Source organism: Nylanderia fulva, unplaced genomic scaffold (genome assembly GCF_048542155.1).
Source record: "Nylanderia fulva isolate GAGA-0341 unplaced genomic scaffold, ASM4854215v1 Scaffold34, whole genome shotgun sequence".
Taxonomy (NCBI): Eukaryota; Metazoa; Arthropoda; class Insecta; order Hymenoptera; family Formicidae; genus Nylanderia; species Nylanderia fulva.
In genome coordinates, this window is record NW_028190411.1 from 1,481,201 (window position 1) to 1,496,135 (window position 14,935).

Sequence of the window (14,935 nt, forward strand, 5' to 3'; positions counted from 1 at the left end):
TATATATATATATTTGGTTGATAACAAAGCATGTGTGTTTTATAAAATTAAGCCTTATAAAATAATGAATAATGATCGTGCAGTCGCAGTACGGACGATAGAATACAAAATTGCCAGTCAGAATCGTTGAAATAATTGAAACCCAGCCATTCTCTCGTAACAAATAAAAATAATTATATCTTACACACGTATATATATAAATATATATATATATATATATATATATATATATATATATGTATATATATATATATATACATATATATAGAGCTTGCGCTGTAGCTTCACCAGTCATGAAACATGCTACAAGATATCATGACTGTCTTTATCAATGTTTGTGAGTGTATAATAAGTTATAAATTATAAGTGAGCTATTGAATGTGTATATGGTATATGCTAGTCCATACTAAGATACAATAAAATGTAATTTTGAATTCAAGTTTAAACATAGTTGTGTGTATATATCTATTGCTCGGATTTCTCGCACAATATGATATGTTGATAAGAACAAAATATAGCATCTTCTCCGTTTTTGTTTTCTTTTTAAAGGCTTTATTTCTTCAAAATATTGATCCGCATGACATATGAAGCAGTGAGGTATATATACATTATGAAGCGTTCATAAAAGCAGTCTAAAATTAATCTAAACTATTAATATATCGTGAAAAGTATAGAAGCACCGATAAAAGTTACTCTTTCTTTTATAAAATGTCCTAACGAGCTTTTTTATCGTTTTATAATACTGAGTTCATGTTATAATATTCTTATTGAAAGTGTATCAAGATTTTTATCGATACACTTTTTTTTACAACAAAAGCATAAAATGTGTATTATATGACTTAAACCTACACAGATATTTTTATGAAAGAAATCAATTTGATCATTTTTGTTAATACTTTATTATTAACTTATCATATTCGGTTATTAACTCGGCAATGATAGAGGCTCATCTAAAATAAAACTTTTATTTATAATCAATGGCAACGTATGTTAAAATATTTCCCTAGAGCAATGACGTAAATGAACGATTAAAGAGAGGGTACTATAATGTGTTGGCGAGATACAGACATAGTTAATTAACGATGAATGAACGTAATGAAATGTACATTAACAATTAAACGTACATTGCATTAAAATTTTTCTCTCTTGGACCTTAATTATTATTTTAATTATGCCATATTGGCTTTTGGAAAAAATCCTGCGTGTACTATGTAACTAGTACACGTGTAATATAATAATAATGCATACAATAATTACTCTATATATCCCAAACTCTTAATAATAATCTCTTTATTATTGCAGATTATCTACAATTGTTTTAATCTATCCCCGTGTCCTTAAATTACAAAATCTCCCTATTATAATAATAATTAAAAAAGGGCGACTCTCCAGTAGTTTTCCTTTTTCAGAAGATATTTGCATACTAACTGGTTATATATTTTTTTCATATTTGTTGCAATATAACGCGCAGATTAGATATAAATGATATTATTTTTATCATATTTTATTGAGCCAATGCATTCATTATGACAATAAGAGTGGTGTGTATATTATAAATATAGATTTCTATCAATATAATATACTATTCCTTTGCCACACATTGTTTTGTTACAAAGATATTGTATATGTTTCTACTATTTTGCTAAAATTATATGCAATATATATCAATTTAGATACTTTTTGCATATTCTCGTTACAGTTGCTAATTTTACTGATAAAATGGAAAATATTTATGTATATCTTTTCCTATGTATTTTACTGTCATTCATATAAGCATTTCTTGTAAAACAATTTTCTATATGGAAAATTTATTTTTCCTGTGCAGAAATTTTTATATTATGTGTATTAACATCTTAATGAATAGAATTTATTTATCATAAGACACACAATAGACCCTACTTTTTTTACTTATATTTACACTTTAAGCGATTATAATTGGCAATTAGTATTAACATAATAATGGAAGATTTCTATTTACTTATATAGTCAAACTTCTCTGAATAAAAACCAAAAATATTGGAAATAAATTTTTGTCCTTATATGTTGAAAATCTAAAAGATTTCACAGTATTTTATATTCGGACAAAAAATTAAATATTCAAGTTTATAAATTGAAAAAATGTTTGTGACGTTTCTTTTATATATTATCTGTAAGATATGTGATAAATAATAGCTACATTATTTGTATAATTTTATGCCTTTCTCTCTCTCTCTCTCATTTCTCTCTCTAAATATGCAATAATACTTAATCCATAATGTATTAGACAAAGAAAAAGAGAGAGAAATATACATATATAACCAGTTAATATATACAATAAAAATTTGTTTCAAGAAGAAAATCCATATGTTAAATAACATAACCTTTCAATTCCAGTTTTTTTTTTAATAATATACACTAGGAATAAGAAAAAAAGGATAAATTGCAAATTGCACAAAAGGTTTCATAGCAATATGAGATTTGTATATAGCATATTTTTGCTTAATACAACTTCAAACTTATATGTTATAGTGTAACATATTTCATCGTTTCTCCTCACACAGAGAGGCTTTTTTGCCTGCCTCCCTCCCTTCTCTCTTATAGAAAGAGATTCGCAACATTTCAATGTAGGAAGATATTTACGAAGATATTCCTTAATGAGCGATTGAATAAATTCAACAGTTTCGCGTTTCCCCCACGATATAGAAAATATCCATTCTGTTTTTTACTCTTACAAAACTTTTATTATTTTTATAGCAAAATTGTGGACACAGGTGCCGGATACGCAATTGGTGCGGGTACGGTGATGAAAAGTCTGGGAAAGGTAGGAATAACGTCGCTTTGCTTTGTCGTGGGCGATCTGACAAGGCTGAGATCAGTTGTCCATAGCGTATCTTCGAGTCCATTCTTTGGCATTACGTATCGCCTCGCTTTCGTTGACCTTCCAAAGTTCAGCTACATCATTTGCCAAAGGATCATCGGGATTCGGTGCACTTAGAAGCGCTTGTATAGACAGCAAAACTGTTCTGATTTGAAGTGCTGGACTCCACTTGTCCTTGAGAATATCCAGGCAAATCCTACCCAATCTGCAAATAAAGTGAAATAATTCGTATTTTTTTTTAAACATCTTGAGAAGGAACTATTTGTTTTTGCCACTTTTCTCTTAATTCCGACATAAGTTTTACACAATAAATGTACAAAAGCAATTTTAATTATTGTGTGTAGCCTATAATTAAAGAAAGAGTTTAATTTATCAGAGAGAGCTACATCCCTGTAATTCATGTGACGCATAGCTAATAAATTATGACTAGAAATTACTCAATGAAGAATTTAAAACTTGTGTATCTATGATAATTAAAGTAAATGCATTATGGTTTTCTCTTTACCTGTCTATATTTGGATGATATATTTTTGTAATGAATCTAACTTTAGGTGCAGACATTGGATAATCTTCAGGTAGGAACAATTCGAGCTTAAACAGTCCACCTTCGAACGGCGAATCCTCAGGTCCCGTTACTATTACATGAAAATACCTAGCATTTGTATCATCTGGTACAGCACTAATACCAGGAACTGGTTCTTGCATTAATCTTTGAGTTTCTTTAATGATCCTCCGTGGTAACACTGCCATTGTTCATGCAAAGATCTGTAAAGGAAAAAAATGCAAATTTATTAAACATTAATTTTGCACAGACACAAGGTGTACAAAATACACAAAATATTTTGATAAGTTTTTAATTAAAATCCTGAGAAAAAATTTATCTTGAAATCAACTTGTACTTTGTCATCCTTCTCACTCTTAAAGTTTTACGTGAAAAAAATTCTTTGATTTCTCTACGCATCTCTTTTAAATTCAAAAAATTATTAACAATAAAATGATGTATTATATCATTTTCTAAAGAAAATTGTTTCCATTAATAATGTTTCAATATTTTACGATAACTCAAAGCACTTGTCTGATATAATTTGCAATACAAAATTTCAATTCATTAATAACAAAGAATTTATATTATGCACATATTTTACAATAACATATTTATCATCTGCTCCGAAATGAATAGCCGCATTAACAAATATAATTTTGTTTCTCGTTACAAAATAAATCATTCTCATGCTAAATTACAAACGAGAATAGACGTGTTGACGTAAAAAAAAAATTGTCTCGAGCAACATCGTCAGCATCTCTTGCATACCACACCAAAAATTTTCTCTCTCTCTCTCCGTCTCTCCCACCTTTCCTTTCTACACAAAACACAATGCCGCGCCGTGCGGACGTTTATTCGCACCGCGATCTACAAACCGTATATCCGGATATCTTGGCTTATATCGGAGAGAGAGACGGAGAGATAATCAATAATCTTTTTTCTTTTCTTTTCAAACACTCGTTCGTTCGGGACGGACGAATGGGCGATCGGCTGCGAATTGACAGCGTCGATGACAGCTTGCCGCATCGAGAGGACCGCACGTACACACTCGTACAGACACGCACACGCACATAAATACGTCTCGTACGTGTTTGTTGCGAGCGCGCAGCTTCGCGCGTAAGCAAAAATATGCGTGCGGGTCCAAATGTCGAAAGTGTAAACGCAGATAGGTCTGTTCTTCAACGTAGGGAGGGGGAGAGAATAATCTCGTGATTTCTGAAGATCCTTCAACAAAATTCTTTCATCTCGAAAACCACGCGCATAAACAAAGAGACCATCCAGGGAGAGAGGGAATTCTCGTCGTTATCGGCGACGCAGGACGCACCATTGACAGCGCACGGACCGACACGTATACGTACGATATAATGTGTATATATATATATATATATATATATATCTATATATATATATATATTTTTTTTTTTCTCCGCAAATCCGCAGAATTCTCGCCCGTCTGACAGTTCTCCCCGCGGCGTCTCCTAAGGGCCGATCCTTCGTCCTCCAACGTCGTCGTCGTCGGCGGCGACTCCTGGAGGAGGGTCAAACCGGCCGGTGGGATCCACGGGGGATAGACGATCGAAGGGGGGAGGGTGGGGAGCGGATTAATTGAATTTCCACCCGCGGCGTGAACGATGTATCGCGGTGGTTGGCCCCTTCACAGCCGCTTCATCTTTTATCGCGCTGCCGATGGCGCTGCTGATCGCCCGTCCGTCCGTCTGTCAGTCAGTCAGTCCTCTCTCCTTCTCTCTCTCTTTCGGATTTTTATTAATAAATCTGTCACTCCGGCTCGCACTTACCACTCGCGCGCGTGTTAATTAAAAGTTCGACGCACAGAACGGAACGTGATCCACCACCTCTTCGCCGTCCGTTTTATTATCCCCTCATTCGTCGATCGTCCGGAGACACCGTCGTCGCCGACACCGCCGAAGAGCATGAAGTCACGAGGGACTGTAGGGTCGCGACGTGGACGCGAGAAGGCTGCGGAGCGACCGCAGCGCCGCCTGGCGGGAGAAACGCGAACTACCGGCGATGACGTCACCCGCGGTGCGGACTCGCCTGCAGAGCTGCTGAACTCTCGCGGCTGAACTTCCTGCACTTTGGTTGTGCATGAAAGTGCGGTTGAAATGAGGGAACTTGAGTTCATGAGGTTGGTTTTAATCTTTATAATGTAAAATATATAATAAAATTGTGTATTCGGAATTATATTGGATTGTAGATGTATTTCGTATCTCGTAAAATGTATCTCTCGTATTTCTCTATAATTTTTGCGCGTTGAATTAAATTGTTAATGAAATGCGGCTTCTATTTTTAGATTGAAGATAAAGAAGTACACGTGCGACGATATCGAAAATCATGAAGAACTTGGCGGTTCATGGAATACGACGTCGAAATGTCGAACGTTTGAAAGATATTGCTGTGGGATACGATTTTCGACCTTTGCAACCTGTACATTGTGTGCTCAATTCGAATAATGAATTATACATTTTATTTGACAATCAACGACTCTATAGGATATCGACTCTGGATGATAGAAATGAAGATGTTGATAGTAGCATTGTTGCTGATATTTGTGGAGATGAAAATTGCAAGGTTGTTGGATTTGAGTATTGTGTCACAAAGCAGGAGATGTATTGCGCATATGAATCTGGTGTTATTGTCAAATTGAATACAACAGATAAACTTTCTTTTGAACATTTCGAACAAGAGATGATTATGTGTACTGCCGATCTAGAATGTATGAAACTTAGTCCAGATAATGAGATCATTACAGCTGTAACGGTTGACGGAATTTTGTATGTCGCTATGGTGTCTGATTTTGATATAATATCAGAGGTAACGTATTATGTATCTGCAAAATAAATAGTAAATTTGACTTATTGTACAAATATACAATTATATAATGCACATAATTGTTTTATTATTACAAAATTATATTAATTATAGGCATCAATTGTATATTTATACAATTATTATATAATTTTAATAATTAAATAATAATTATCAAATAAATAATTATAACATGTGCTATTGTAGGTGAATTTATACTCGGAAGACTTTGGAGAAAAACAGTTTGTTACTGTTGGTTGGGGCAAAAAAGAGACTCAGTTTCATGGTTTGGCAGGGAAAGCAGCAGCCAAAGTTAAACAAGAACAACTAAGTTCAAACGAATTTGATGATTGTCGTCCTCGAATCACTTGGCGCGAAGACGGTGCTTTATTTGCCGTCAGCTTCCTGAATGACTTATCGACAATTCGACAGTTTAAAGTATTTGATCGAAAGGGTACTTTATATTATACCTGCGAACCAACTAACGGATTGGAAGAATGTTTAGCTTGGCAACCATTAGGAAACCTAATTGCCACAACTCAAAGATTAGTCAATAAACATGTGGTTGCACTATTTGAGAAAAACGGTCTTAAATACGCGGAATTTCCGCTTCCCTTTGCACCGAGAGAAGTAAAGGTATTTAATTTTAGCTAATTAATTCCCAAATTGCTTCGTATAATTGCAAATTTATTTAAAAATCGACTAATTTGCAGGTGAAAGATCTACTTTGGTCACCAAATTCAGACATCTTGGCTATCATTTGCGAACCTTTCGAAACATTAAATACAATACTACAGTTGTATACAGAGAATAATTGTCACTGGTATCTAAAACAAACTATCACTTTTTCTGTAGAGAATCCATTGATATATGCAATATGGAGCACTGAAAACTATGAAAAACTAATTCTTTTGACATTAAAAGAAATTATATTTTGCTCTTTTAATTGGTGCGTGAATCATAGTCGAGGCAAAACTGTAGATGACAATACCGTGGTTGCTGTTATTGATGGAAACAAAACGCTAGTTACTAGTTTCAGAGATGGAATTATTCCACCGCCAATGGCGCATCAATTTTTACAGATGCAAGAACCAGTAAATGCTATTGCCTTTGCACCAAGTAACAACGATAAAACATCTTTGATAAACAGTAATATGTTTTGTACTGTATCATGGAGTAACAAGTTGACGTTTTTCAAACGAATTATGGTAATCATCCTGAAATGGTAATGTAAGTAAATTTATTTATTTAGAATTTGCTCACAATGTATAATTTATCTTTTGTAGGATTCTTCTATAACGGAATATGAAGTTTTATGGTCATACAATATTGAATTTTCAACTTTAAGTATAATGGGAATTGATAATTGTGTATATGCCATGCATCATTTATTATGGCTTGCAGAAGATATTATATTATTCTCTATAACTACGAATGAACATAATCTCTTGTGCATTTTGTCTCTTGATGCAATACTAAAGGGAAAAAAAATAATTAAATTAAATTCTGAAGAGAATATTTTGGCAATACAGTATGTAATTTTTTCTTCTCAATTTTATGTTTAAAAAAAAAATACGTAAAATTGCGCGCACGTCATAAAAAGATATATGAACTTAAATTTTTTTCCATAGGAAAGTTTTTTTTGTAGAAAATTCTATAGAAAACATAATTCCTTCATCCGATATAAATGCGGCTTATATAATGATGAATCGTGGTGAAGTATTCAAATATACCAGAGGTGCAAACAAACTTGAGTCGCAAAATATGATTCTAAGAGAACGACACCTTTATTATGTGGAAGTTGTAAAAGTGGAAGTTATAAAAATTGACTTAAAAGACATTATTATTGCTCTATTTTGCACAAATTGTCTCTCGATTGATGGAAAAGAAATTGCGAAGAATATTACGAGTTTCTACGTACATTCCGATTTCTTGCTTCTCACAACACAGCAACACACATTGATTTGTGTTCCATTAAATGAAAGCGGTATACAGCAGTTGAGTAAACACGACTTGACTGTCAAGCCTTGGGAAAATGGCAGTAACGAAATATCACTTGCAGGTGAATTTTTATTCATTTTAATATATATATGTACACGCACATTATATTCCTTTTTCTGACTTTTTATGTATCATTACAGATATCTATATCAGACGGGTGGAGAAAAATTCTCATTTAATAGCAGCGATATCTCAAGACTCGAAGACAATTTTACAGATGCCTAGAGGAAACTTGGAATGCATAGAACCAAGGGCACTATCGTTGCATATATTAAAATCTTATCTCAATAACTGCAATTATCAGACAGCGTTTCACATAATGAAGAAACAACGTATAAACTTGAATTTAATATACGACCACGATCCGAAACTGTTTATGGATAACGCAGAAAAGTTTGTAGAAGAAATCACGAATTCAGGTTCCTTAAGTCTGTTTTTGTCAGAGTTGCAAAACGAAGACGTTACTAGGACGATGTACGCGAATTGTTACTCGAGTCGTCCTGTAGGATGGATCACGACATCAGGAAGTGACGAGACTAAAGTTAACAAAGTTTGTAAATTATTGAGAGATATTATGGAGCGACGACATGACGCGGGTAATCTGATACAACCGATATTGGTGAGCTTGGTGAAAAATCACGAAAAACAAGGATTAGAAAAAGCACTTGCTAAAGTAAAACAAGTCAAGTTACTCGAGGATTCACAAAAGTCAGTGCGATTTCGTTCTTCCACATCTGCCGAGGATGCGCTAAAGTATCTGCTACATTTTGTGAACATAGATATTTTATATGACATCGCATTAGGCATGTATGACTTCGAACTGGCAATGTTTGTGGCCTCCAAATCATCGAAAGATCCCAAAGAATATATTCCATACTTAAATAGCTTGAAGAAACTAAGTGAAAATTACATGAAGTATTCCATTGATATGCATCTTAAACGCTATGAATCAGCACTCGAACATATATCCAAAGATTCGACCAAGTTTGAAGAGTGTTTTAATTTAGTACTTCATCAGAAATTATACTCAAAGGCATTGAAATTGTTTAAGATAGGTAGTACAGAACATAAAAGGATTGCTCGAGCTTATGGAGAATTTTTATTAATTAAAACGAAGTATCAAGAAGCCGGTATGATGTTTTATAGAAGTGGCGATCTCGACAGAGCTTTCAAGGCATTTTGTACATTAGGCGATAGTTGGCAGGACGCAATCGCGGTATCGAGAGAAATGAAATTAAGGTAAAAATATAATTCAATCTATGTATATACACAAACACATTATTCTGTCATTATCAGAATTGATATATTTATAATATGTGTATAAAATAATACTATATAATAATTAGAAGGGTTTCTTCAGTTCTAGTGATTCACGTGAACTTTATGAACTACTAGTGAAATGCTTAAAGGTGGAACGAAATTATGAGGATGCAGCTACAATACTGAAAGATTACTTAAACGACGTTGAAGAAGCTGTTGCAATATTGTGTGAGGGAAAAATTTGGAAACGTGCCATAAGAATAGCACATGATGTTCAACGTCTCGATCTGTGTGGTAAGTAATAATAATAAGAGCAAGTAGATTAATATCTAATACACATAAGTAGTATAAACTTATTAAAATAAATTAATAACTTGTGTAAAACATATTTTAAAAAATAGAAAATTTAAATATGTTATGATATATTTCAACTGTTTATTATTTTTACAGAGACACATATTAAACCTGGAGTAATGGAACACGCGGAACATGTAATGTTGCAATTGGATAGCTTTAAAGAAGATTTTCTTAGACATAAGTCGCGTCTTGCGTCGATAAGATCAGAAATAAGCGCGAGACAAATGCGATCTTTTAGTGAATCAATCTGTGACGAACCGGTATTCGGCAAAGAAATTACAGATTCTCTTAGTGAAACAAGCAGCATCGCAGGTTCTGTTTCAAGTAAAAAATCGCGAACGTCTACAGCTTCCAGGTGCACTTTTCTCTGTTATATGTTATATTTCCATAATTTAATAAAGTAAGAGATGTGTGAATATATCTTTTTTTTTTATAGGAGAAGCTATCGATCAAATAAAAATCGTAGAAAGCAAGAAAGGAAGCTTTTAAGTTTAAAGGAGGGCAGTACGTTTGAAGATTTAGGTCTAATACACGCTCTTTATCAAATTATTACTACTACGTATAAAAATAGAGGTTTGTTCAAATAAACAATATATGTATGTACAATAAATAAATAATTGTATTGTTTTCGAACATCTAGTTAGAACAGACGCCGAATATGTGTGTTTTGATTTACGATGTATATTTTTCATTTTACAGATGAATGGTCTCGACTTGTACAAACGTTGATACGCTTCGAATTTGATGAATGCGCGGAGAAGCTCCTCAGTAAAATAAATAACTTTTTCAAATTAGTGGAGAGTAGTAAATCTGAAATTTGGAATAAATCAGCCCCTACAAGTTTAACCGAGCTGGTAAGTAATTAATAAGAATATTCTTTCTTTTTGAGAATCATGCTCTATATCTTTTAATTATTAACAGGAAAAAATGACAATTTATACACCAGCACAAATACAAGAAATTACTGCACCTATTAAATTAGTGGGTAAGTACTCATGCAATATAGTATTAGAGCGATATCTATTGCATTCCTTAAGTGTTTTTGTTCTTTTTAATTTTTATTTTTCAGAACGATACATTACACATCCACCAGAAACTGATATAACATCCTGCGTTTCAGATATTTTCTAAAAAAATTTTTTTAAACAAATATACGCTCTTTTTTCTCCTTTATTTTTTAAATATTTTTCAGCATATAAACTTAAATGTTAAATGAACAATGAATTTGTTCAACCATGACTTATAATTCAATGTATTCAGCAAACAAAATTCACATTTCTAATGTCATAATTTGACATTAATGAGAGATTAGGTTTTAGACTAACTTGGATTAAATTGATAAATTGTGATTAATTTAATTGGCGATTATCTTCGATAAATTTTTTATTTAATTTTTTTTTCATTTGACAAAATTTTATCCAGTAGCAAAATATCAATATTCTAATAAAAGTTTGCTCAATGAGTTATAAAAAATGTTAAAATACATGAGTGCAAAGGAGATTTTATTTTATTTTATTGCATAAGAGAAATTAAGGTAATTCCAATTAATTAATGCAAATACGTTATATTAATTTAGTTATTTATTTACAAAGATATATGTATAGTTATAGTATTTTATATTATAATTTATAACTAATAAAGCCTAAATATATATAGTGGCCATTTGGATATTGATTTTGAAATTTTGTCATGTATATATATTAAACATTCATTCTTAATTTGGAGAATTGTTAAAATTTAGATTACTTAACTAACAATATAAAATTTTATCTTCCCTCAAGCAAATATACTTATACAATAGTTATTTTATATACATATTATAGAGGATATATAGTAATATAACGTATATAATTAAGTATAAACTTTATATCACCATATTGATAAAAATTTCATAAATCTTCAAAAATTCTAATTTCTGATTTTTGCACATAACTTTCATGCAATTTATATTTTAAAATAGCAAGTAAAAAACTTAATTAGCAGATTATTGAGAAAATATGAATATAAAAGCATAAAAAAATGAAGTACTTATGTCTTGGAATACTTATATATTTCTATATGGTGATATTAAAAGTATTTGTGTATGTGCGCATGCGTGTACGTGTGTGTAGGACGTATATCAAAATTAAAATATTTTTATAATTAGCTATGAATAAAAAAAATTAAAAGCTTTATTTAATATTTCATTATAAAAGATGTATTTTAATTTCTGCTATATCTAGTTTAATTATCGCAGTCCAACATAAAGTCCGTCAGTGATACCTGACTAAATTTTCATGCTTATCTTAACAAATTTTTGTATATAATCTCTAAATACGTCCCATTTTTCGCTTTGTGACTTTGACAATAGATTCAATAAAAAATTTGTACATCAAAATCTATAACATTCATCACTATGTGATAAAATTCTTTTTCTTTTTGCTCTTGAAGGACTCGGTCTCTCTCTTCTCTCTCATGAAACTATAACATCATAATAAGCATCGATACATAATACAAAATATATGATATACAAATATCTTATTGAAAATATATCTCAACATAATGTTACAAATATAAAAAATTTATTCTATATTATAATTCAGTTTCATTACTTCTTGCTGCAATGGAAACCATAATTGGCGACTTGAGCTCTGGCCGAATACTAATTTTCATATGCTTCACATGAACGTACTTCTTTCTCACAGCTTGATACTTGCTTGTTTCTGCATTAATTATCATGACAGCAATATCACGCACTGCAGGTAATACATCATCCTTGGAATAGGTGCTGTAGTATGTTAAAGTGTCTGTCCAGATATCTTTGCCTTCGTCTTCATCATTACCAATAATTCTATAAGAATAATTATGCTCTAGTAATCATTGATATTTCGAAAAGTGCGATAAAAAAATGCGCTATTTCTTACAAAAATGCTAGATATAATGCTGCTGCAGCGATGAGACTAGGTGAATAGTGACACATTTCATAGTGAACCAAACTTTGTTCAAGGAAATACTTGGCCATTGTATGATGGATAGGGAGCGCCTTAAAATAAATAATTTAGATTTAAAAAATTGTGCTACATCTACAATAATATATAATTTTTAATAATGCAAATGAAGTCCTGGAAGCTTAAATATTTCAACAAATACATTTGTATGTACCTTCCCAGCTTTGCTGTATCTTCGAAGAAAATGCAGCGGTAATGGTCGGCCGAATGAATACTCTAGAATTTTCACTATGCGCATTTCCATTTCCAATATATCTAACTTTGTATATGCCTGGTCTGTGATGTATACAAAGTCACTTATATCCGGCGAATACATTTCTTCATATTTGCTAGCGATAAACATGGCTGCTACACCTACCAGCTGCAGTTTCTTTCTGTCTATAGTTTTGTCAGACTGCAACAATAAAGTACATACAGATATATAATATATAAAAGTTTGAAAAACATTTAAACTTTTACACTAAAAAGATGTGCTATGTTGTCGCACTGCGTTAAACTTACCTGTAAAAAACGATCAATAATTGCAACTGTGAGATACAATGTTTCTTGCATTAATCGAAATTGTTGATGTACTTCGATTAACCAATCTACCAGAACACTCCTCATCTTGGGTGTAACTTCCTGGCCCGTTAGAAATCCTTTTATAATAGGGGTCTTTTTTTCTAATGTCCTTAAATACTCATGTATTTCATTAGTATAGATGGAAACTAAAACAGGATTTCCCTTATCTTGTTCGTCAATATCTTCAGACTTCAATAAGTCTGTCGAAAACGATGGTATCCCTTTCTTTTTCTGACTAACAGGAATCGCTGAGATGGTGGCTGCATTAGACACATTATCTGCTTTAGCCGTGACAGAAATAACCGGCTGTACAACTTGCACTGGCTTTTCAGACACATTTGGTTTCACAGCATGTTTCTTTGATATTACCACTTTCTTATCCTTCTGCAGTAAGCTAGTCCTATCTATAGGCTGTGCACCTCTCAATGTATTAACTCTATTACTTATTTCTCCTAGTGCCGCTCTTTTTGCATTCACTGGTAAATGAATTGATTTTACATTTTTAACATTCTCCTGATTTGCATGGTTTATCTGCAACACAAAAGAGAAGAAAAATTCAGAGAAAATTTACGTATTTAAAATATATATAATATTCTGAAAATTGTTATAACGTATATATTTCCGTGTAAATATATATACATATATATATTTTTTCATTTTTAATGCAACATTTTTATTTAAATCAATATCATACACATGGCAAAAGCATCGTTTTCCACAGAGAGAAGAGTGAAATTCACGAGGAAGAAAATAATTATTTAAGTTCACATTTGTAAAAACTATTTATATATTTTTATAAAAATAAGATTTCTGATGAAACGATAGAATATATTTTGACAGAATAGCTTCAATTTAAGGTTCTTTGTTCGTAAAAGTTCTGTGTAATCTCTTTCGCGGACAATTAAGTCTGCAGAAAAAAGAAGAAAATACCCTAAAAATAATTTGTAAAAAAATAACATAATTAGACTACGTTTATAATAATACTTTATGTTTCGGAAAAATCCAAGGATATCGTTATTAGAGCAAATAATAATTCATCGAAAACGTGGCGAAGCACGTTTAAAAGAACGAGGGTATTTAAAAGGGTTTTTATGGATGACCTCCATTATTAGAGGAGAAATATTTTCTTCGATTGTTATACATAAATTATTGACTCACCGTAACCGCGGTCCGATTTCTCGTCGCCATTGTCAATCACTTTCGCAGAAAAAAAATGCTATTCTCGCGAAGCCAAAATAATATGTATCGCTGCTTCCTCCGAAAAGTAACACAGGTCAGACAAACTCGGCCTCATCAAGTAACGTCTTCCCTCGATTTGAATTTGTTCGTTTGGTGGCGCCTCCGGGGTCCGAGGGGTGAAGTTGAAATATCGCAGAATTGCAGCTGCGCGCGCAGCAAAATCCGATTTCCCGATTGGTCGATCGTGTGCTGAATCATAGACTAATAGAAACCGTGGATTGTAGATCGAAAACACAACACAAAAAATATAATATAAATATACCTCTATATATATATATAAATCTATGGTCTCTTTGATCTGTT

General features: G+C 32.2%; 3 protein-coding genes across 12 annotated transcripts; 1 reads left to right on the forward strand and 2 right to left on the reverse strand.

Annotated features, from left to right (window-relative positions):
- Window positions 1-951: 951 nt before the first annotated feature.
- Window positions 952-5,364, reverse strand: LOC114937469 (ubiquitin-conjugating enzyme E2 N). Of its 6 annotated transcripts, none has more exons than XM_029310920.2 (3): window positions 5,198-5,364; window positions 3,363-3,622; window positions 952-3,062 (listed from the first exon to the last, which is right to left on the reverse strand). In XM_029310920.2, the coding sequence occupies exons 2-3, from the start codon at window positions 3,605-3,607 to the stop codon at window positions 2,852-2,854; spliced, it is 456 nt and encodes a 151-aa protein (XP_029166753.1). In that variant the 5' UTR covers window positions 3,608-3,622; window positions 5,198-5,364; the 3' UTR covers window positions 952-2,851. The 6 variants fall into 6 exon arrangements, with proteins under 6 accessions (XP_029166753.1, XP_029166759.1, XP_029166757.1 ...); XM_029310926.2 differs by lacking the exon at window positions 5,198-5,364 and adding an exon at window positions 4,760-5,078; XM_029310924.2 differs by lacking the exon at window positions 5,198-5,364 and adding an exon at window positions 4,489-4,745.
- Elp1 (elongator complex protein 1) lies at window positions 4,296-12,675 on the forward strand. 4 transcript variants are annotated; one of them, XM_029310919.2, is made up of 14 exons: window positions 4,296-4,755; window positions 4,842-5,547; window positions 5,713-6,233; window positions 6,435-6,863; window positions 6,941-7,435; window positions 7,514-7,758; window positions 7,859-8,289; window positions 8,369-9,467; window positions 9,589-9,782; window positions 9,939-10,200; window positions 10,285-10,418; window positions 10,545-10,699; window positions 10,767-10,830; window positions 10,915-12,675. In XM_029310919.2, the coding sequence occupies exons 3-14, from the start codon at window positions 5,754-5,756 to the stop codon at window positions 10,974-10,976; spliced, it is 4,050 nt and encodes a 1,349-aa protein (XP_029166752.1). In that variant the 5' UTR covers window positions 4,296-4,755; window positions 4,842-5,547; window positions 5,713-5,753; the 3' UTR covers window positions 10,977-12,675. The 4 variants fall into 4 exon arrangements, with proteins under 4 accessions (XP_029166752.1, XP_029166750.1, XP_029166749.1 ...); XM_029310917.2 differs by having other exon boundaries at window positions 4,298-4,767; window positions 10,282-10,418; XM_029310916.2 differs by having other exon boundaries at window positions 4,298-4,755; window positions 10,282-10,418.
- LOC146722268 (G2/mitotic-specific cyclin-B-like) lies at window positions 11,592-14,729 on the reverse strand. 2 transcript variants are annotated; one of them, XM_085485090.1, is made up of 6 exons: window positions 14,552-14,729; window positions 13,334-13,924; window positions 12,987-13,226; window positions 12,749-12,867; window positions 12,437-12,675; window positions 11,592-12,305 (listed from the first exon to the last, which is right to left on the reverse strand). In XM_085485090.1, the coding sequence occupies exons 1-6, from the start codon at window positions 14,579-14,581 to the stop codon at window positions 12,298-12,300; spliced, it is 1,227 nt and encodes a 408-aa protein (XP_085341216.1). In that variant the 5' UTR covers window positions 14,582-14,729; the 3' UTR covers window positions 11,592-12,297. The 2 variants fall into 2 exon arrangements, with proteins under 2 accessions (XP_085341216.1, XP_085341215.1); XM_085485089.1 differs by having other exon boundaries at window positions 11,592-12,675.
- Window positions 14,730-14,935: the final 206 nt, after the last annotated feature.